We start from the raw sequence: 22588 nt of genomic DNA on the forward strand, positions 1-22588 counted from the left end.
CTGAATGTCGTCTTTCAGTTGTATTACCCTCAAGGAGAAAACTCAAATGTAAACACTAAAGGTAATGCACACTATTCTTCCCCAGAGTCAGTGGAGCTATAATTTTGTGGGAACTTTTGTGTTAAGTAAAAAGTATTCATAGTTCATGGAACCTGAAGGAGTTGCTTATGGCAAGAATTTTTTTGACACATTATAATCACACTTTTTCCTCATTATTAGTACTTAGGGAAACAGTTGCCTTAGTTGCACCCTTTCAGATCCAGTAGAAGACTACCTGACAATTGGCTTTTGTTTTCCCCTTTCCAAGAGAGCTGCATCTGAACCTCTTGGGAGGAAAAGCCATGTGTATAAATCATTAAGGACCAAAAGGGACGGAAATCCAACGTATCTGGTTTAATAATGCTAATGAGCTGGGGTGGGTTTTGCAGATGACTTAAAAGTCGAATATCTTGCCTTGATATGGTGAGGAAGGAGGAGCGCAGACCGTATGAAAGTGCGTCGGAATAAAATCCAGCAATGTATACAGTAGATTTTTCAGCTTTGTTTTCAAAACAGGTATTTGGTGATATAGCAGGTGGTATTTAAAAAGGAGTAGTGTGATAAGATGATTCTAAGGCTAATTAAAATCTCAGTTTGAGAAGTTGGAGGAGGCTTCAAGAGAAATTTGCTGGTGCTCAGTGTCATCTGCCCTGTCTCTCTGCAAACTCTTCATGTGATTGATAGGGAAGAAGAAACCCTTTTTCTCTTCTGCAAAACATTTAATACTGTTGATAGTACGAGTATGCCTATGAGTAGGCAGAGAGGAAGAAATTGTATATAAAAGGTTGTCTTGGTGTGGGACGCAGTTGTGTGGTTCAAAGACTGACTGCCATGACCTCTCAAACTTCAGGATCTGCAGTGAATATTTGTCCTCACAAGAGTCTGAAATATGCTTGGGAAGAAAGAGGTCTGTGAAGTAAGGCTGGAGAGAGGAGGTAGAAGTCCTTCTAGTTATTTGTAGTCACGAGGACTGTAGCCGCATTACTGCGAAAGCTTGTAGTACCTGGAGAGCATGCGGTCTGTGGAAGATTGTGTTTACGTTTGTTGAGTTGGCATAGGCATGAAAGTGCATAGGCAATATCTGAAGATGCTGAACTTTGATAAAGAGTAGGCTTGCTGGGGTTAAGGTGAAATATAGTAACTCTTGAGGTAGACGTTTTGGGGAGGAAGGAGAAGACAGCATGAATTGCTGTTCTGCTTGGGGAGATTAGTACAAGCCAGATTATGATGCATGTTTGTGGAGATGGGGCAAGCTGGGGGTGAAAAGAGTAAATGGTAAACTTTCACCCCACAGATAAATTCCCTACTTGCATTTGTGGAATTGCTTGACAGTCAAAGCCAACAACATTAAAATCATCTAATGTTCTCATGAGCAATTATCGTAGAAGCAGAAACCTATAACTTTGTTCTGCTTTCCAGTACTGTTTTGGGGTCAGTCTTCTGTAGACCTGGAAGTTCAGCTCCTGCATTGGTTAGCACAACGGTGTAGTAGCTTCCTGATACAGTTCTGTGTCTTGCAAGGGAGGGCTTCTACTGTTACTTGCCTTTTTAACTTTTTTGGTTGAGGCTTTTAAACTCTTTAAGCCACTTCTTTCTGTTCTTGACTAGCCTGGATTTGGAACAATCCTGCATTTCCTTTTCTGTAGGTTCAAGGCGTTATTTAATTACTTACAAGCCAGAAAAATAACTTGTGAAGACTATTGTAGCATTCAGCATAATAGTAAGGAAAGTCTGTAAGGGGGTTACTCTTGGAGACATTTGGCAAAGTGCAGGAACTGAATGTGTGACACAGCTCAGATGCTGAGACAGCTCGCCTGTTAATTCAGCCCGGAATGACAGCTGCTCTTAAGTTGGCACCAATATCCCTCTGAACAGAGAGGTCTTGTGCTCTGCTGCTGTTTCTCTGCATACTGAAATGTAAATTGTGAATAATTAACTTTGAACTGAGGAGTCCCAGGTCTGTTTATTAAACAACTGAGAAAAAAAACAAAAAACAAAAAAAACAACAAAACCAAACTAGGAAAAAACCCTGCCCTGATCCAGAATACAATCCGAAAAGGTAAAGGAATAAGATAGATTCTTTAAAGTGGTGTAGAATCTCTCTCATTTAAAAAAAAAAAAAAAAAATCAAAGTCAGGAAGTAGTTTTTAATGAGCCTGAAGAACTCTGAAATCTGAAGACAATGAAACTTTCTCACTGTTCTCTTTTTTTACCTTATGAGCTTAACAATCAAACACCAGAATTACTTACATCTTTTGATGGTCTGTTTAAAAGGTCATGAAGAGCTAAGGTGTCTTAACTTACTTTGGTCTTCCTCATTGAACCCTCTACTGATCTTCCTCAGTTTGGCAGGTTTGTGTCTTTATTAATGAAGGTGTTAATCATACTCTAGCCTTGCTTCTCTTCCCTGAATAAGTTGCAAATGTCTTAAGGCTAAGCCAAAAAATGGGCTAGTCAAAGAGTTCAAAGGCTGGTGTTTAGGTTTAAGTTATGGTGTCAAAGAATTGACAACCACTTATTCCTTGTATGTGCATAGGTTTTGCATCTGAAAACTTAACTAGAAAAAGTATATTCAAGTCCAAATTAAATGTGTAATTTAAACGAGGATCTCTAGACTGAAGGAGTGTTCAAAATAGCAGCTAGCAAGATGTGAAGAGAGAAAATAGGAGAAATCATGTACTGTCATTTGGCAATTATAATTTAGTCCCACAGTAAAACAGATTCAAATGAAGGATATAGGTCTTCATTCTCCAACTTCTCCACTTGTGTGAAAGTCGTGGTAAAAGCACTGACTGCTATTGCTGTACCGTTTCTTGTTTCTTACTCTGCTTGGAATTTGTACTTGAGCTCAGTTTTTGGGTTTGGGGATTAGCCATCAGTGTACTTGACATGGATGCCTGCAGTAGCAGAAACTTCATCAGGAAGGTACCTTTAATCCTTGTTTGTACTACTTCTGTGTACCTTAAACAGAATCACCTTTGTAAGATTGCTTCATATGGCTTCTGATGGGCTGTGCTTCAGCTGGTATTTCTTAATAAGATCTATTTTGTATTACCAAGCCCACCTGTGACTTGCTTGGAAGACTGAACTTCATTGTCTCTTTTTGAAAACTAAGTTTTTGTCCCACCAGTAAATGTCTGAATCTTTTGAAAATTTAGTTTCTAGATTTTCTTGTATGCATTTTCTTTTTCCTTGTACGTCTTCTTCCCTACCACACTGAAGGCAAATTAATTTTGCCAAGTCTTATTTTAAAATTCAGCTTAGCCATCAAACTCTGCTGTTCAGAGTTCGTTAAAGCTAGCTATGCTTCTGAGTTGCTCCAGGTGCTGACGATTGCTGGATAAGCTGAGACTCTGTGGTATTGGGGAAGGAAACCCAGGAAGCTTGAATTCCTTAACTTTGTGGTGTGACGTAATGGGAAACAGCTCTGCAAGAATTGACCCCTATCTCCTCCCCCCCGCCCCCCAATGATGAGTAAAATAATGCGTGGTTTAATTCTTTTCTGTGCACTGAAAGTAGTAGGATTAAATTTAATCATACCTCTCTACTCAGCACACTATAATTACTCGTGTCCTAAAACATTCAGAGCTGCAGACTGAGATGGCGTACCCTCCAGCAGTTTGGAGAGGAGGTGGGAATGACTGAGTGATTTTAGAAGGAGTGCTGCAGTAGCGTATAGTAGTGCCTTGTAGCCTCTGTTGCCAGCGCTGCTGTGGGTGGAGTCCTCTGAGGTTTCATTATCTAGCATCTGCTGATGGCATACACAATTTAGAGCACCCCTCTTCCCTAGCAAGCTATGTACTGAAACTTAGGACTGAGCGCTTGCAAATTTGGTGCGTATTTCCTTGCTGTCATCTGCAGTAAAACCTCTGAACGGGGTGAATGGTGAGCAAGCCACTTGTGAGTTGCTTCTAGGCATTTACAAACCACTGTCTTCTATAATCCATTAATCAGCAGTACAGAATAAAAGATTATTGGCCTGTTTGTACAACAAGATCAAGGAGAATTGTTGGAGCTCTGAGCTTGAACTTCTGTCATTCAATAGCATGGCTTTACTACTGTAATACTTTGTCTGCAGAACTGCCTCCTTCAAGGGTAGTATTACTGAGGCTATAGAAGTTAACTGTACATTTCAGAAGGTGTTCTGCAAAGAAAACCCCAACACCCACAACCAAAACAAAAAACACCATGACAACAAACACTTTAAAATAAAACTTAGTGAACAGATCACGTAATTTTTGTCTTCTGTCTCATTGCAGAAAGTCATTCCACTGACCTGAAACTGAAGACAACTTGCAGCTTTTATGCCCAAGCAAAAGACAATTTTAAACACAAGCACTGCAGTTTTCACAGGCTTCTGACTCTGAGCTATAGATCTCTTGTATCTTACATGAGTCAGTTTTGTAGAAGTAAAAAACCCATAAAAATCACTTGCCATAAATTAAAAAAAACCCCAAATTACTAAACTTCTGAATGCTTCCAGGACAGCAGTGTGGGTTTCTGAACACACCAGGTGGTCCTCAATAGCTGATGTGACTCATCGGTCTGTTTAGATAGACCTGTCCTCTGGACTTTTGCTGCCCTGCAGAGGCAGAATCAGTAGTTTCACAGCAGTCTGGACCTTGGCTTTCTTCTCTTAGCGGCATTAATGCCCTCCATTATATGGGGTTGTGTTGGGGAGGGAAAGCAAGTCTGTAAGTCACCCTGCTGCCCAGGTGAACTGAACTCCTGTAGAGTGTTTACAGCAGACTCACATAGTTTAGATATGCAAGGATCAGTCAAAGAATAGCCTGTCTGCTTCTGGGGTAGAATATCTGTCATCACTGGATGGCTTGAATAGTTGGATGAACACTTCTGCTCTGCGGCGGTGGTTTAGAAATAAGTGGAAAATCATTAACAATGGTAACTGTCCTCTCAGGGAAAGTAAAAGATGAGTATTTTCATTAGTAACACAGATAATGCTTAGTCTAGTAGTTAAACTTTTTAATGTTTAACTTTTTCTACTTAGGTCTTCAAACTTAAGCCTTCAGCCCTACAATTAGTTCTGTATTCTGTGCTCTGTGTTGCATGAAGTCTTGCCAGGGCTGTGTCTGGCATCATGTGGGTTTTGGTCATGCAGTTGCAGTATGTGGTTTCCAACTGTGTCTCAAAAACTAGATAATAGCTTGTAGAAGGTCATTCATTGCTGGTTGCCTAGCAAATGTAAGTAATAGATTCTTTGATTTACTACATCACCTATCAGTAGATGTGGGATAGAGATGCTAGCGGAAAGCTTGCTGCCCTACTGTTCATGATTTAAGTACGTATCTTAATTTCATGTACTCTTCTGTGCAAGTCTACACCTTTGTAATATACAGGACACCAAAGCTGTATTTTATTCTTGTTCCCTAAGACAGTCTATGGTCTAATTTCTTCTGTGTAAGGTGAAGTTGCTTGCAGAAGACTATTATTCTTCAGTATAAGGTAATGTCTATCCTTGCCTCCTTTCTTACTGTTGAAGAGGTCTTAATGCATGCCTGAATGCACTCTTCTGCTCTCTAGGTCTGTAAAGACTCTAGGAGGTGTGCTGTAGCATGCCAATGAAACTCTAACCTCTGAGATGACTAGAGTATCTGTTTCTGGTGATACCTCTTTTTGCTGATGTGACTGGGTTCAGCGTGCTTGTTACCTGTAAGTGAAAAATTCAGTAATACTTACTCGTCTAACCCAGAGGTAGTGAAGTGGCACAATTAACTTGAAAACCTGCAAGCAGTAAAGTCATGTGATGTTGTGCACCCGGACTTCATCTGGGATGAAGATGGAGAAAGGTTGGAACGTAGCTCAGGACGGAATCACTGGAAAGCTAGTACTGTTGGATGAAAGAGTCAGACCAGTGTTGCTGTCAGTGTGTACTAATATAATGTCATTTTTTTGGGTTGGTGCTGTTTGTTTTTTTGGTTTGTTTTTTTTTTTTAATGTAGAACATAAACAATGAACTTGCTGTTTGTCACAGCCATGGCCTGCAGCCTGGTGGGCTGAGAGCTTGGCCATGCTGCAAAATTTTAGTCTTATTTGTAACACCTAACACCTTCCTCTTTTCTCTCTTACAGACTTGATCCAAGCAACTAATGAAACGAACGTGAATATTCCTCAGATGGCTGATACACTTTTTGAGCGAGCAACAAATAGTAGCTGGGTGGTCGTATTCAAAGCCTTAGTTACCACACATCATCTAATGGTTCATGGCAATGAGGTAAGTGTAATCAGCTTTCTCTTGAGACCACGTTGGCACTGAGGAGACTCCAGGTCAAAAACATTAGTAGCAGAAAGGCACCTCTTCTGAACCAGTAAGAACCTGAGGACAAAGGGCAAGAATGATTCTTGATGAGGAGCAAACTTACTTACTTTTAACAACATCGTTGGAGGCATGCCGATTATCTGTCTCTTCATGTACAAAACCGTAGCATAAGAGCAAGCAGCAGCCTGTTCCAGGATGTTGACAATTTATGTGCTATCTGAAAACAGAGCTATGCAGGATTAAAGATTACCTGGGACTTTTTGACTGGAGTGGAAGTTGATGTTCTGGCACATGTGTACTGCCATCCAAATGCTCTCTGCATAAGCATTAAAATCTTCCTGGAGCTGTAAATTCAACTTGATAGCCTTTTGGATTGCATTTTCCTTGTCCTTGCTTTTTATTGACCTGTATAGACTGGTATGTCTGTGTAAAAACAAAAAGCTTACTTAAAGAGCTTTAGTATGACTGAAACTATTCCTCCCTGGCTGTATATAAAGTGTTTTCATGCAATGAACTTCTCCAATGTCGCAGTGTAAGTTTTTACTCCTGTCCTATTTTTCTGTTCCAAGTTTTGGCCAATATTCTGATTTGCTTTCTGTAACTGTTTTAGTCTGTTAGTCCCTGTACTTGGTGTGAGGCCTGCTTGTTATTAAAACAGGCCCTCGGCTTGGCTGAAACTGAGGGCTGCTGGATTGAAAAGTCTGGGACTTTGCAAGCAGATAAATCTTGTGCTTCCTCAAATCTCTTTGAGAATTAACCATTTTTACTGCTCTTTCCACAATCTGGTTTGTGTTTGCACAGAATCTATTTTTATGTATACAGTAGGATATTTAGTAGAGATTCAGGGTAAACATAATTAATCTGAATGGATGAAAAAGGTTTTGAGGAAGGCATTGCAGGCTAAGACAAAAGTCTGGGTTTTCATGTGTGCATGCTGGAGCTAGATTGGTAATCTTCCTGCTAGGAGGTACAAAGCCTTCAGATACAACTTGTGATAAGAAACTAACTTTGTGTTACAGAGATTTATTCAGTACCTGGCATCTAGAAACACATTGTTCAATCTCAGCAATTTTCTGGACAAAAGTGGATCTCATGGTAAGCCTACTCATGTCTATAATCTTAACAAGATTCCAAGTAAGATACTATTGTTAGTTTTTTCCTTCATTCATAAGATGCAAAGAATATAAAAAAAATGTGCCTTTTAATAAGTACTTAATGAATACCGGAGCTCAAGTCAACAGCTGGACAACTTCAGAACAATGTTTCTCAGTTCCTGCAAAATTTTTACTCAAGAGGTGAAACTGTACAACTCCCTTAGAAAATGCTGGTTGAAATGAGGGCCAGGTCAGCTATCTCCTTAACTGTTATGGGAGTTAAGGATGAAATGGATAACTTCCCATTTAGTTTTTGGTTTTTACTCAGTCTTAAATCCTAATGTGGTTGCTTGGGGACACTGCACTTTTAGGAATTGTCTATACAAATGTTTAATTTGGGGAGGCAGTGGGAAGGCACCAAAAGAACTAGCTGGTTTTGATTTGAGTAGGGAATTTGGAAGGTCTAGGCAAAAATTAAGGAGTTGTTCTCTCTAAAGCTTACAATGTCTGATTTTCTACTTTGACTCTGAAATTATTAGTGAATTTTCCTGTTGCTTCACTTAGAGAAAAAGCTTGTTTCATGGTAGCTCTAGTAGAGAAGAGAGGAAACTTGTAATTCGGCAGCTGTCAGAGAATATTTGTAGACTGTATGCAGAATGCAGGAATGCTACAATAACGGGCAAGATCGAAGCAATGCCACATTACTCCATCTCTCAATGGAGACGTGACACCAAAAAGACTTGAGTATCTTTTAGAAATGGTAATGCAGAGCAGGAACAAAGCCAAACAAATATTAAAACTGTGTTTGTCTAAGCAAAACATGCTATGCATGTTCAAAGATACTGGTATTCGGCAACAATGAATTCTATCAAATGTGTTCTTTGCCACTTTCTTTAAACTTAAATTGCTGTTTCATAGATAATACAACAGTGTGTCATAGATAATGAGGCATCAGAGTTGGTAGTGTTAAGCCTGAGTTGGCACAGATACTTAAAGTTGAGAGATATTAAGGAAGAATACAGTCAATGACTAAGTCAAGGGGTGTGGATTTTAACAAAGGTAGCAAAAAGGGGCTTGTACTGAAGAGGAGGATGAGTTGCCTTCTGCACACATTTGTGTAGCTTAGAGGAAGAAACATTGAAAGAAATACCTGAAGGACAGACCGTAATACTAACTGTTCAGAAGTCTTACAGGCTTGAAGGTCACTAAGTTTGAGGCTGCTTCTACAATATGATGTGCCTTGAAGACCTCTGGTGTAACAGTTCAAAGAAGGCACTAATTTCTGTGAATGCCATTATGATTTCTTTGTTCTGGTAAACCTACTCAAGGGAATTTTGAAGGTTGATGTAAGAGCTGGAGGGACTGACATATGTAAAATAGCGGGAGAGTTTAGGTGGAAATCTATCTTTATCCTGGAAGTCATGTACCAGTTAAGTATAAACTTTTTGTTAAGTTGGCATTTTTTCCCTGTTGATAAGAGGGGTAACTAATTTCACCTTCAAATAATGTTACCACATAACTGCGTAGGAGCCACTAGTAGGTTTCCCCAGGAACCATGCCACGGGTGCATTGGATGAGTCTGTTGAAAGCTGAGGACAGTGGTAGATTGTTTTGGTGCAACACTACTGCTTTTTCTTCACAAGCTGGAAGATGTCTTGTGATGCCTGTTCTGTATATGTGGTTGTCTAGTGCAACAGAGATCACATAACCTTAGGGCCTATTGACTGTATATTATCTATATTATCGTTTCTTAAAGAACCTCCAAACAAGCATGAAAATTAATGTAAAACATGTAACTGTTTTTTTGCAGGTTATGACATGTCCACCTTTATAAGGCGTTACAGTAGATACTTGAATGAAAAAGCATTTTCCTACAGACAAATGGCATTTGACTTTGCAAGAGTGAAGAAAGGGTAAGGAAAGTTTAGATATGTAAACTGATAGGGTTGCCTGACCCATGGAAGTCTTGTTTGTGGCATTATGCTTAATTTTAGTGTCTCAATGACTTAGTTCTTACATTCTTTGTTTAGCCACAATGAAACACAAAAATGGTTAGATTTCTTAAGTATTTGTAATGGGTTAAAAATGGCACAAGGAGGAGTGGAAAGACTGGGTAGTAAGGCAAATACTAAAGACTAAAGTGCCTTGCAGAACTGGAAGCTTTTGGTGCTAGGTGTTAAATCTGACTCTTATTAAATTGTGCTGCAGCGAGACTGTGTTTAGGATTTGAAGAAGGAAGCACTCTGAAATTATATTTAGGATGTTTCATTACTCTCCAGACCCTTTCCATAAGACAGATGACTGATTACAAAAGGAAGCCTAAGTGAACACCTGAAGTTCTTAGCAGGCAACACAGCAAACAGTTATAAACTGGACAGAATAAGGTTGTAAACTACTGGTTTTATTTCCCGCAAGTACTGTGTTTAAAAAAAGAGGGGGGGGGGAAAAGTTAACCCAGCCCAGAGTAGTAAGTTGGTATTTATCAAAACATTTTTTTGGTCTCTGACTCCTCTAACTGGGACTTTAATGGCTCTAGATTCTCTCTTGAAGCACAGACAACACAGCAAGTGGCTTAACACCCACTGAAGGTGCAGCTTAATTGACTGCATGCTAAAGATGCTGCTGCTAATCATGAGTTGTGTACAGGATCGTTCTGGTGGTTCGGTGTATTCTGCAGCTTGGGATTCTGAGCTGTTAATGCAGGCATCGCTGCCAGGCTTTCCTCTCCTGCTTCTCAGACTGCCATGTAGCTGGATGCTGTTCCCACAGTGGGGACCAAAGTAGTTATCTCTTGAACCTATCTGGAATACAAATCATTAAGAAGTTTTTGACATGAAGACTAGTGGCTAGTTGGATTGATGTTTCAGGCAGGCTTTGATCCAGCAGGCTGCTGTAGTGTTAGCATCTTAACTTCCCTTTGTCACCTAGTGCCTTCAAACACTTCATGTTAAATAAACATAAGTTTTAGTTGCTAGGAATCCTTCTATTCCTGCCTTGCTATGTGTTCCTGGAAAGGCTTTCTGTGTGTGTTATTTCTGGTGCTGAAAACAAGGTGCTGCCTCAGAGTATAGCACAAAATAAGTAAAAGTGGTGGAGAGGAGGTGCTATACCTGTCAGTGGCCAGACTGGGGCAATACATAATGGTGGTTGTACAGCTTTGTGATATTCAGAGATTAAAATGGGCATGCATGAAGACTGCTATAAGACTATGAGTGGCGATTAAGGAATGCTACACAACCATGACTGCTGCATGATGCCGTTGGAGTAATGGTTCAGGACTGATAAGGCAGGTCAAAGTCAGTGGAAGTGCTATGAAGGAGTAATGGAATTAATTAGTACCCAGGAATACTGAGGAAAGAAGCTCTAAGCAAAGATTGCCCTGATTTAAGTTGTCACTGAATTGGCATGCATATATTGTGGCACTTGATGGGGGAAAAAACCCAACCTATAGAGTTTTTTTTTTTTTGTCTTCAGTGATCACAGACATGTCACTGAAAAGTACTCTTAGCAATGAGTTGTCATTAGTTATTCATAACAAACTTAATGCACAAAGACTATCAGTTCTCTCAATACTTCTGCGACAGTATTTCTTGTCAAGTTATTTAAACTCTGTGTCTTCTTTCCATAAAGAGATCAATCTCTTGCATTCATCACTCTAATACAAAATCCTTCTTTGCCTGCTGTCGGGGAGGGTGGCTGGGTGAAGTATTTTCCATGCCAGCTCTTGTGATGTTGTGGGAAGCCGGAGAATCAGAGAGTGCTTCAAATGTTTGGAATGGGTTATGGCAGCTTTAAGCTTAAATTTAGACAACAAATCAGTTTGGGGAGAGGGGAAACACCATGGCTTCTAATCTGTATTCCATCTTGCAGAGCTGATGGTGTAATGAGAACAATGGCTCCTGAAAAGCTACTGAAGAGTATGCCAATATTGCAGGAACAAATTGATGCACTACTTGAATTCGATGTACGTATTGAAGCTGACTCAGCATTAACACTGGGCAGTGACTTATAAATGCTGCCTTGTAGTTAAAACATTTCACCTTGTAGGTAATGCTTTACGGAACATCCCATTATGTGGGCAAAAAAAATCCCCTTTTCAGTATCCCACTGAGGCAGAGTGAGGTAAAGGATGGCCCTTTCCTATATGTACAAAATGTGCAGATTCTACTTTTTTTTTTTTTTTAAAGGATAGAGGAACGGTGTGGGAAATGAGGGCTTTTGAATGCTGACTCAGAGCTGGGAGTTTCATCTTCTGCATCAGTGAGGGGAAAAAATGGACAAAGCAAGGAGACTGAAGAATCTTTTTTTTCTGTCTCTTGGCAACCAACTTCTTTTGGGGGGGAGAGAAAAAGCCGTTAAAATATCACATGTACATTGTTTGGCTTCCTCAACCTTCATCTGGTTTTCAGCTGTAGGCTGGATTGGATAAACTTTAATCTAGACTATTCATAGAAATAAGTGTCTACAATATATTTATAATGTAATAAGTTATGAATGTTGGTGGGATTATTTATCTGCCTTAAGGATTAAAAAAAAGGAGTCAGTTGTTGTAGGAGGTACAGCGTAATGTTGCAAAGAGGTCTTTGAAGGAATCCATCTTGAAGTTCTTTTGTTCTTGGCAGGCAGAAGGACAGAATCCCAGGTGGAAGACAGGGCCCGCTACAGCTTTCAGAGGAAAGCCTTAGAAATACATGTCTCGCAAATGTGTTTTCATTACTTAAATGGCATAGGAATTGTGAAAATGGTCTTGGAAGAGAAGGTTGTTTTTTTAAGAAAACAAAGATCTTTTAATAAATAAGCGCTTATTTTCTGCCCAACTTAATGGGAGAACTGGAAGGGTCTTGACATCATTAACCCAACTGTATTACCTAGTAGACTGCTGAGGTTTTGTTCAGCTCTGTTGTGAACTGAAATATTTTGTCCGGTTTCCTTAAAGCTTTTTGTTAATAGCATCTCTGCTTTCCACCTCCGTGATAAGTGAAGGATTCAAGACTAAGATGTTTACTGTTGATGGGGATGCTCCTCTGCTGCAGTGGATTGTTTTGAAGTGGTGAAGAAAGCAATTCTTGATCTGCTAACTGAAACCTTTGTTTGGTTTCTTCCTGTGAAAGCTTGTATTCAGTGGTTGATTCTATAACAGCATCAGATACCTGGTGCAAGCTAAAATTTCTGATTGCATTCAGTAAATCTGCTGTAAATAACTGGTATTTTATTTGTAGGTTCATCCAAATGAACTGACAAATGGTGTCATAAATGCTGCATTCATGCTTCTATTTAAAGATCTTATCAAACTTTTTGCTTGCTACAACGATGGGGTTATTAACTTACTAGGTAAGTAACCTGGGGTGTATATATCTCATACCACGAGCAAGTGAAAAACTAGTTTCAGATCTGCTTTGGTGTTTTTTTACTCAATTTTCCTTAAAACTTAATACATTTTTCTTGACTATTCTATTCTGAAGTGAGAGAAAACTTTAAGTCATAACCTCTTACATTAGTGTTCATCTGAGGCCGGCTTGTCATCTGCCCTTAAAATTGTGCAGAAGTCTACTTAAAGGTACTCAGCATTTCTGTGCCTAAAGAAATATACAGTGGTCTGTAAGCTTCCATAATATGTCCTGCAAGGTTAGCAAAGCAACTTTTGCTCTTTGGTTGCGTTTTTAAGATGTCCAGATTCTTCAGATATATATGCTATATGATAGCCTTATATGAAGTAATATACTCCTGAATAACATTCCTCATCTGTCTCTGTCTGAAAGCATGACTGACAAAGCTGGATCCCCTCCAGAGCCCTACCTACCATCAGCCTACAAAGTCTATAGGAGGCTGTGAGCACATTCTGAAGCTCAGGCAGCTTGGTGTGATCACCAGCATAACACACCTTAAGCTGTCCCTGCAAAAGGCTTTGTTATGGAGTCTAAAACCAGGAGTTGCCATAAACTGCAGGAAACACAACTGACACTGTAGAAAATGAGCTTCAACTATTAAAACTTGTGAGCACTTCAGCTGGTCTTTATAGACAGCTAAAAACTGAGATTGCTTGGCCAGCAACACTGGCTGCAAATAGAACAGGAAGAAACAGAGAGGTTACAGAGACTGAACAGGCAAAAAGATGTTCCTGAGCTGCAAAGCTCGGACAATTTTTTTTGTATCCATGTTGCAGCGCTTTCTAGTGGTTTCATAAAAGTAAGTCCCAGGTGTTTTGACTGAAACTATAGGCATGGGAAGCTTATGGAGCAGGTACAAATGTGTTGGGCATAACAATTGGATTGAGATTTCACTGTCTACTGCTACTTAAAGCATAACTTCAGGTTGAAATATATGGCAGTTCTGCTTGACAATCGACATGAACCAACTTTAGAGAGCTACTGAAGTGGAAAAAGTACTGTTCTTTGGAGTGAAGACGACTTGGGAGAGGACATTAGTATATGTTCAAGTATCCTTAATTACTCTGAATTTTAAGTTTGGTAGCTACTTCACCTGCTTACTTTTTATCTTTAAAAGCTTGGTTTACATCACGCACAATGCTGTGGCTGGTTGGGGTGCAATTTTCCAGTCTATATAATTTTGTAGCAGCTCAGCAAGCCCAACTTCTAAATTCTGCTAAGGACTAGGAACACCACTAGATTAGTGTCCAGGTAGAAAAATGATAATGGAGTGCAATATTCTTGAAACGTGACTTTCCTGAAAACTAGAGTTGCTGATGAATGCAGACCTAATGTAAGATATCTTAACTGAAATTTGCCAAATTATTTCTCTAGAGAAATTTTTTGAAATGAAAAAGGGACAATGTAAAGATGCTCTTGAAATCTACAAACGGTTTCTTACTCGAATGACCAGAGTATCAGAGTTTCTTAAAGTTGCAGAGGTAAGTGACTTCCAGTCTTCTGGAGTCTGGTGCTTAAGTATTTTGTGAATTTTTTAGCACTGGTATAAAATATTAGTTGCACTTATTAAGCACCTGACTCACTGTGTATAAATGTGAGGCAGTATAGAAGTTCCTGGATCTGCTTGTTCAGCTTTTCTTGAACTAGTTAAGCCCTGCTTAGGACTTCCACGTCTCTACTGTGTAGCCAGCCTCAACTTCCCTGATAATGTAACAGATGACATGACTTCAACCATATTAATATTTCTTGGAAATGCTGGGAATGCATGCTTCTAGGACAGGGTTGAACATTAGAGGAAGACAGAGTAATTAGGAATAAATGCATAATGGTTTTATAAGTCTGCTTTTTAAGTCTTTGCAGCCAACTACAAGTTAACTGGAATGTGAGCTTTCCCTGGTTATGGTCTTTGTTATCATCCTCTTATGTGGATAATACAGATATTACATGGTTAATTAACTCTTTTGCTGGGCTCTCATTTGTGGTAGTTGGCTCCTTGGCACAGGATGCACATTTTCCATGTTTCATGCTTCATTATAATAGACAGCAGTAATGAGCTGAATAAAAAGCTGTAATTTACTTAACTATTTATGAAGGAGCCTCCTAGACTCCTGAATCGCATGTAATGTCTGATACGAATGTTGAACTTGAGGGAGTGAAGTACTTTGGACACCTATAGGTCAGCTGTTCAGGACAGGGGTTGTAGTGACTATGCTTCAGGATTACTAGGTGCAGTGGAGCTTGTTCTTCTGCAAAAGCTAAACCAACAGGCACTTTGAAGAACCGTAGTGAAGCAACAGGACAACTAATAGGAGATTGCAGACTTAGATGTCATCTTGCTATGTTTGAAATGCTGGGAGAAAAGGGTGGAACAGCAAAGTGACTTGAGCTTTAGCATTTTTTTAAGTGATGTCTTCTAGGATTTGCTCACTGGCTGAATTTCAGAGAACTTCATTACGATAGTCAGGTGTCTGGATAGTATGTGTTCGGCAGTTCACTAGCACTGTCCTCTGACACAACATGACGAGTAAGCCTTGCCTGATTTGCAGTATGGAGTATGAACTTTACCTGGGTGGTATCAATTTTTTTAAAGTGGTTATTTAATTTGTAAAAAAAAAAAGACTGCTGCAGGTTGTTGAAGGTAGCTACTGGAAAGATGGGCATCTGCACATGCTAACTTTGTAGTCTTTTTCTAAAGATAAAGTGCATTATAGGTTGAAGAGTGTACCACAATTCTAGTCAAAATTAGTGCCTGCTGCAGTGGAATAACGCGCTTACATTTTACCTCTTTTATATTCACAGCAAGTTGGAATTGACAAAGGCGATATCCCTGATCTTACACAGGTAAGCTTCTCTAGTCATTTTGGATCTGTGTAATAACTAAAAGTTCTGTAATTAGGAAGCATACCAGGAATGTAAATGTTGGTTGGAGGTCATACCACCTAACATTTTAAAGCCCTCTCAACTTGCAAATAAGAACTGCCCAAAGCTATTTTTGAAGACTAATATAACTAAAATAAAGTCTTTCATGGTCACTTCTGACCTATGGTTGAAGGGTAGGCTGTTTTGCTCTTTCTTTGCTGAAGGACAGATTCTCACAGCTTGTAGCTCAAGTTCATTTTTGATGACAGCGTAGAGATTGTGGTGTGACTTGCTTCATAATCTCTCCCTGATACAGTCTTGGTCCAGAGATGGAGTTCAGAGCAGCACTAGCACTACTGTCTTGGTCTAGGTACAGTGAACTTGAAGTTTAAATGCAGAAGTTGTGATTTGATTGCTGAACTTCTCTGTCGGTATGCATCAAAACTTCTAACATCAAAATTCACTTATGCAGTAGCTGCTTAACTTCTGTTGTGCTGGTCCATTTTTAGTATCACTTGCAAATTGGTCTGGGTGCCTGGCTTTGTGTTTAATGTGAAAAGGCCATTTACTTGGAGGAAGAGGTCCATGCTGAAGAGTTCACTCGTGGCAGTTTTGATGCCAGTAAAATTGGAACAGAAGAGCATCCCAGACTTAACAGTTGTAAATCCTAAGTGTTCGTAACCTATGAATGTGTAGTTTTTGAAAGCCTCTTGAAAGCCTGGTTTAAATCAGCGTCAGAATAGTGGTTCTCTTGGTTAAAAAGCCAGTTAAAAATTCTGAAAGTGAGACATGATGTGAAGGTGGAGAGTTTTAATCTTTATGGGTTTCAGGTGCTACGGGCTATGAAGTCTGGCCACTCTTTCAGCAGAGGAAAGCTTAGACTTCTAGCAGCGTATAGAATACCAAACCCAATTCTGAAATAGCTGAAGTAGTATGTTCACCTAACTCTGCACCTCAGGGGCTCTTTTTTAATAAGGTCCAGTCAGTCATGAACTAAGTCCTTGAACCAGAAGAACTCACCTTAAGCTCAGTTAATGAAATATACTTTATAAATTCCTGTAGTGCTTTGATCTGCTTCTGCTTGTGTTGTGTCAGCCTGCTGGAAAGCCTGCCTGCTGGGACTGCACAAGCTGTGCTCTGCATCATCAGTCAGTGCTGCACTTACTCAGCAGCACCTTAGTTACTGCTACTGGAGGGTCCCTTTCACCTCATGAACCAACACTTTAAAATAGAATAGAATAGTTGCTTTGGAAAGAAGGGATCGACAACGATCATCTAGTCCAACTGCCTGACCACTTCAGTGGTCTTCTCAAGTAGTCCCTCATAGCTGTATTCTCCCAAAGGCTGCTTGGGACTCACTTGCTAAGGCTGGTTTGCAGCATGCTGTAGATTAGATTGCGTATAAGACCTAGACAGTGTGTTTCAGTGAGAAATAAATAAAAGGTGAATAATAAAACTGAATTTCAGCTAATAAATAATATATAATTGTATACAATATCAATGGTATACCTAAATTCCTAAAGCAAGCTGTGGCAGTAGTCAATGGTATTCCACAAGAAGTTGACTGTGTTGACACTTGATGTGTGTACCTACTCTGTAAATTCAAACAAGTGGTCACAGTACTGAAATACAAGTTGATAGCTGTCATCTTTGGACTTTCTAGTTTGGCTGCAAGGTTTTGGAGGCTGAGGAGGCATCTTTGCAGCTAAAGAGCTTAGCTCATTTTTATTTGTTAGTTCTTAAAGTGTGGCAGTTTTGCCCCAAATAGCTAGTGGGGAACCCATATCTAAGGTTCCATCACGATGCTGACTGATAGATTAGTCTAATGTTGAAGCAATATCTAGAAGAAATTAAGCAATGATGTTCAGTGTTGCAAATTGGATACCAGGCAATATTTAATTTCCAAATTGTTACATCTGGGTAGAAATTTTCTGAAGCTTCCTCTGTGAATTCCGCTTGATAGATGAGTTTCATATTACCTTGTTGGCTTTTAAGAAACCTGTAAATAATATATTGGAAAGCTATTGGTAACTGGTAACAGGAAATAAATTTTTTTTTTTTTGAAACATAGCTTTCTGCTTAAATGTTTAAGTAGACACAACTTGTATCTTATGTGATAGCATTTTTGAATACGCAGAAGTCTGAATCTTTTTTTTTTTGTTTGATTCTTTAGCAAATGAGAGTCTTTGCTAATTTTTTTCTTGCTGCTGGAGAATTCTTGTAACTAAGTCAATTGTGTTTAACCAAATTCTTACTTGTGCTCAAATTAGTTGAAAATGAATACATATGCCTATAAAAGCAACAATGGTTAAGATGTTTCTGCATTGTGTATGTAAGTGGGACATACTTAAACTCAAGTCATCATTTAAGGATTTTTTGAGCATTTTAAATTTCTGCATGTGTTAAGTTACCTTACTGCTCAATTATATGCAAATGCCAAAATTAATATGCAGACACTGTAAGTACACCTAGCTGTGCATTGATACTAGCAGGTACTAAGCATCCTGAAACATCTGATTTAGCCAGCCAGCTGGTTTTCAGCACACTGTACATAGGAGCAGTGGATAGTCTGTTTTCAGGCATCACAAACTGACATTTTTCATGCATATGTCTACCCTGAAATAAAAGACATTATTTATGAAAAACACTGTAGGTATTGCTGTCAGGAATTGTGGTTGATCTGAAAGAGACTGATAAAGAGAATTCCCTGTTTAAAGGCTGTACCATTGATGAACCGGTAACCCTGATGAAATAATTGACTATTATATGCTACTGTGTCTCTCAAGGGTTTCCCCCTTGCTTGTTGATCTTGTAGGATTCTACTTATCTGGACTCTATTTTTATACTGGAGTAGCTAAGCACACTGTCGTTTGCATTTATGACCACTTTTCCTATCTACCATTGTAACAGCAAGTGCATGCCTGGGGGTATTGCCTGACCACAAAAAGGTTATTTAAAATAAAACCTAAGATCAGGGAGGCTTGAAAAAGCTTAGTTTTTACAGAGGTCTAAAATAGTAATCTTTCTGAATTTTGAGTTAGCTGCTGGGCTCAGTAACCTGTGCCTGGCTACTGTTTTGAGAAGAAACAGCTATAAGGTTTTGTGATGTTGGGAGTCTTGAACCAAAAGTAGCCACTTTTGGGGGCATTGGAAAGGGCTTCTAGTTTGTTTTGTTTAGACTGCAAATATTATCTAACCCTCTGGTCATGAAAGAGGTGTTGGAGGTCTGACTGAAAGCAAAACTGAAAGGATGACCTTTAACCTATTACTCTTAAAATTAACCCTGTGGATGCCTGTGCTGTTGTCAATGTTTAACACTGACTCAAAGCATGATCAGCAGCATGTCCTGGATTTAGGCTTCAGGAGCTGTTCAGTAGAGGTAAATGTTTTCTCTCTGCAAATTTGGATACAGTATTATCTTTCAGAAGCTGTTTTTGCGTGAATACTTCTAGCATGGAAATCCACTATTTTCACAGTGGTGTAAATAACGGCATGAGCATGCACACGGTGGACTTCAGGGAAGTTGGCGCTGGATTTTGAAGTATCATTACGTCAATGCATTGTGTTTAGAAGTATATCTTTCTCTTTGCTTTCAAGGCTCCTAGCAGTCTCATGGAGACCCTCGAGCAACATCTAAACTCACTGGAAGGAAAAAAACCTGGCAACAAGTAGGTATATATGTTGTACCATGTATCAAGGCATAATAGTAACAATGTGAGACTAGCTGATATTTAGGTTTGCCTCCCCCAACCTCCTTTGTCACTTAGCTGGAAAATAAGCTGTGGTAAGACTAGGCTTCTCCTTTCCCTTACAAAGGTGTCTTAATGGCAACTTTTTTTCTTACTGGGGGGTGGGGGGAAATGGCACACCAAACAACTAGACACTTTCCAAAATGAAGTGAAATTAACCATGGAAAACTAGACGGAAGTGTTTTTGCCTGCTGCTGTGGCTTTTGTCATCAAAGTTGATTTGTTTTCTAATGGTTTTGCATCTTCTTACTAGATACTTGTCATGGCTAAGTCTAGGAAGGATTAAGCTAAACCTGTGTTTTCTCTTTTACTGTTGCTTTCCTTGCAATTTAGTGAAGGGTAAGTACGTATGTTTACATATCACTTGCATGCAGACATAGTTATGTGTTTTTTAGGATGGCTTGAACAATTTGAAATAGCTATCATTCTTTAAATTGTACCTAAGCTGTTGCTTGCTTTTGTATATAGTCATTACGTTATTTTTAGTCATTTCTGTCTTAGCTCCGGATCTTCTAATCAGTTCTACAGCTCCTAGGACTTATCCAATTCAAGTAACCTATAGGATGGATGCTAGTTCGATACTGGTGCAGTTTTAACTTTAACTCCTCCTTTCATCTTTTAGATCAAAGCAGCTCTAAAAATATGTAGCAGTATTCTCATACCTCATAATAATGAAAGTAAACAAATGCACTGACATTTTAATTTACGATTAAGGTTCTGTCAGTTAGTGTGATTTTCTCACATGTGGGAGAACTTTCAGCTTGGACTTTCCAACTAATTGTTTCCATACTTTTAAATATCACTATTTTAAAGTAACTCTGACTTTCTGTAAAAGAACAGTAGACTTTGAAAATATGCTGATGCATTCTCAGAAGACTTACGTTAGATAACTACTTTGATATGCAACAGCAGCAGAATAAGATGAATGATTTTATAATATGGCAATGTCTTGCCCCAGTAACTTTCCTACTGGCTCCTGTAGGCCCAAATGCAAGACACTTCCATGCATCTCTGCCTTTCTTCCATTTAGTAGAGCTTATTTAAAGGCAGAACAATCCTGTGATATCAATTAGCTTAAAAGATTCATTTAAGCTTTGAAGTAAAAATTTGCATTCCTTATCTAAAGTGACACGTGAAAGTTTGTAGAAATGTGGGGGGCATGCGATTGTAGAGATCTTCAGAAAGCTGTCATGCTTAGCTTTTGGTCTTTTTGCATGAGTTTTGATGACTAGAAACGTAGTTTCCAAAAATGTACTTATCTGAAACTCCCTTCCCACACTTTTTTTTTTTTTTTTTTTCCCCTAGATCTGGGGCTCCTTCTCCTCTAAGCAAGGTAAATGCTGTCAATTGCTGTATTGGTTAGTTCTTATTCAGGTGGTATGCTTTAGAACATCTTATGGGCATAAGGAGTTAAATTTCCATCTCCTAATCTGCTTTTTAGACTTTGCTACCTAGGCTCTACGTAAGTAACAAAGTTGCATCTTTAAATGGCCTTGTAAATAACGGCCCCATAAAAGCGCTTTGCTGATCTGAAGGGCCATAGCCCTTATACCAGTGCAGGATTTGCTGGTCATGCTTTGTGAAAAGATAAAAGATACCATAGCTTTTTCTCAACTCTTTTTTTTTTTTTTTTTAATCCTCATGTCAGTGAGAAACTTAATCCGTATTATTTGTCCTCCAAATTCTTCACTCTATTTGTAGCTTTTTAGGAGGAAGTGCTGACTCTTTTAAAACCACATTTATGTGAAAAGCCAAGAAAACTTTCATCTGATGTAACTAATTTCAGAATTGACCTTTATTAGTGAGACTGCTCACTGTAATCTCTAAAGCAAGAGTTGCCAGTGAAAACATCTTGATTTGAGTGTCAGATAAACTAATGAGCTTTATGGTGTTAGTACTAGTAGTTCTGGTATTGCTGAAGCATTGCCAGGTGCCATAGTTCTGTGTCTAATAACAAGTGCTGTGCAGGAAAAACTCAATGAAAACTTCTGAATCTGAGGGAGACAGTTCAATGGTTGATTGTAGTGAAAGCTCGTAAATTTCTTTCCAAAGAGTGCTTTTTAAAAAACAAACAAAAAACCCCTCTTATCCAATATCCTAGCAGTTGGTGAGAACTACGTTATGGCTCAGAAAGTGTTCTTACAATGTTAAGTAACCCCCTCTTCCCTGGTTCACATGAAGAATTTGGACCAATTTAGTCTCAAACCTTAATAAAGGCTTGAGGAGAGTCTAGAAAGCTTATATCCATCTCCTGCTAGAGTTGTGATGATGGGATGGCAGTAGCAGAACTCAGTAGAAAATTGCTTCAAATTTGCCATTCTTTTTCCTTCTTGGAAGTCGTCAGAATGGTGAACAGTACTAAACATAGGACTTGTTTCATAGGAAAAGGATCTCTCTACCATGTGAGATGCTGTAACAAAGCTTGTAGTATCTTTTAGAATTAAACTGACACTCTTCAAGGTAACTTGAGTCTTCAAGTACACAGAAGAGTTGCAATATACTCTCCTGGGTATCTGTCCTTGCCATACATACAGTATCTTTATCCAGAATTGGAGGAGCTAATGAAATCATAGGCTGAGCTGTCTTTTGTATCTTCCCAAAGACTTAACCATTAGCACTGTTGATGGCTTTTTAAACTCCCTTCAGTCTGAAGGTTGATGTACACACTTTTAACTTAGTTTCTAACCATTTCTCTTCTCCCACCATTTCTATGGTTAGAGTACTAAGGTGCTGTTGTGGACGAACAGATTCCGTGGACAAAATAAAGGGTCTGATAGATGTAGAAACAAACCCACAAAAATGCTTTGTTCCTCCCACCTTCAGGATGGTCCTAAAACTGAGCGGAGGGAGTTTGCTGGGGAGCAAACTATGTTCTTGGAATTTGCTGAGAATCCTTTGACAGAAAGGAATTGTTAGTTACCCTAATGGGGATTTTAAAAGGCAGGTAAGGCAACTCCAGATCACAAGTTTGAGTTAGTTGCCTAGATGTTGGGTGAGTCTTGAACCCAAGGGACTAAAGCTCATATGAGATGGGCTGCTGGTGTCTGCAGGTGCTCTGAATGCATGCAGTAGGCATTTCCTCGAGCCAGGCATTGCTAGTTGGAGTCACCTTGGAGTTTCTCAACTCCACCACCCTCTGAAATCTTAGCCCAGATTTCCTTAAATTCTTTCAAAGGGGGAACA

The 22588-nt window shown here is 39.2% G+C and overlaps 1 protein-coding gene across 5 annotated transcripts in view; it reads left to right on the plus strand.

The window, feature by feature from the left end:
- SNAP91 (synaptosome associated protein 91) overlaps positions 1 to 22588 on the plus strand; it is a 72208-nt gene that overhangs the window by 14355 nt on the left and 35265 nt on the right. For all 5 annotated transcript variants that reach the window (XM_087774641.1, XM_087774642.1, XM_087774643.1 and 2 more), the window contains exons 3-11: positions 6129 to 6271; positions 7336 to 7411; positions 9221 to 9323; positions 11281 to 11374; positions 12630 to 12741; positions 14172 to 14278; positions 15597 to 15638; positions 19254 to 19324; positions 20711 to 20738. In XM_087774641.1, coding sequence (XP_087630767.1) covers positions 6129 to 6271; positions 7336 to 7411; positions 9221 to 9323; positions 11281 to 11374; positions 12630 to 12741; positions 14172 to 14278; positions 15597 to 15638; positions 19254 to 19324; positions 20711 to 20738 — 776 coding nt within the window. The remainder of the gene's footprint in view (positions 1 to 6128; positions 6272 to 7335; positions 7412 to 9220; positions 9324 to 11280; positions 11375 to 12629; positions 12742 to 14171; positions 14279 to 15596; positions 15639 to 19253; positions 19325 to 20710; positions 20739 to 22588) is intronic.

The sequence above is a fragment of the Nipponia nippon genome, unplaced genomic scaffold (genome assembly GCF_047370975.1).
Source record: "Nipponia nippon isolate SJK-2023a ecotype South Korea unplaced genomic scaffold, ASM4737097v1 scaffold_4, whole genome shotgun sequence".
Classification (NCBI taxonomy): Eukaryota; Metazoa; Chordata; class Aves; order Pelecaniformes; family Threskiornithidae; genus Nipponia; species Nipponia nippon.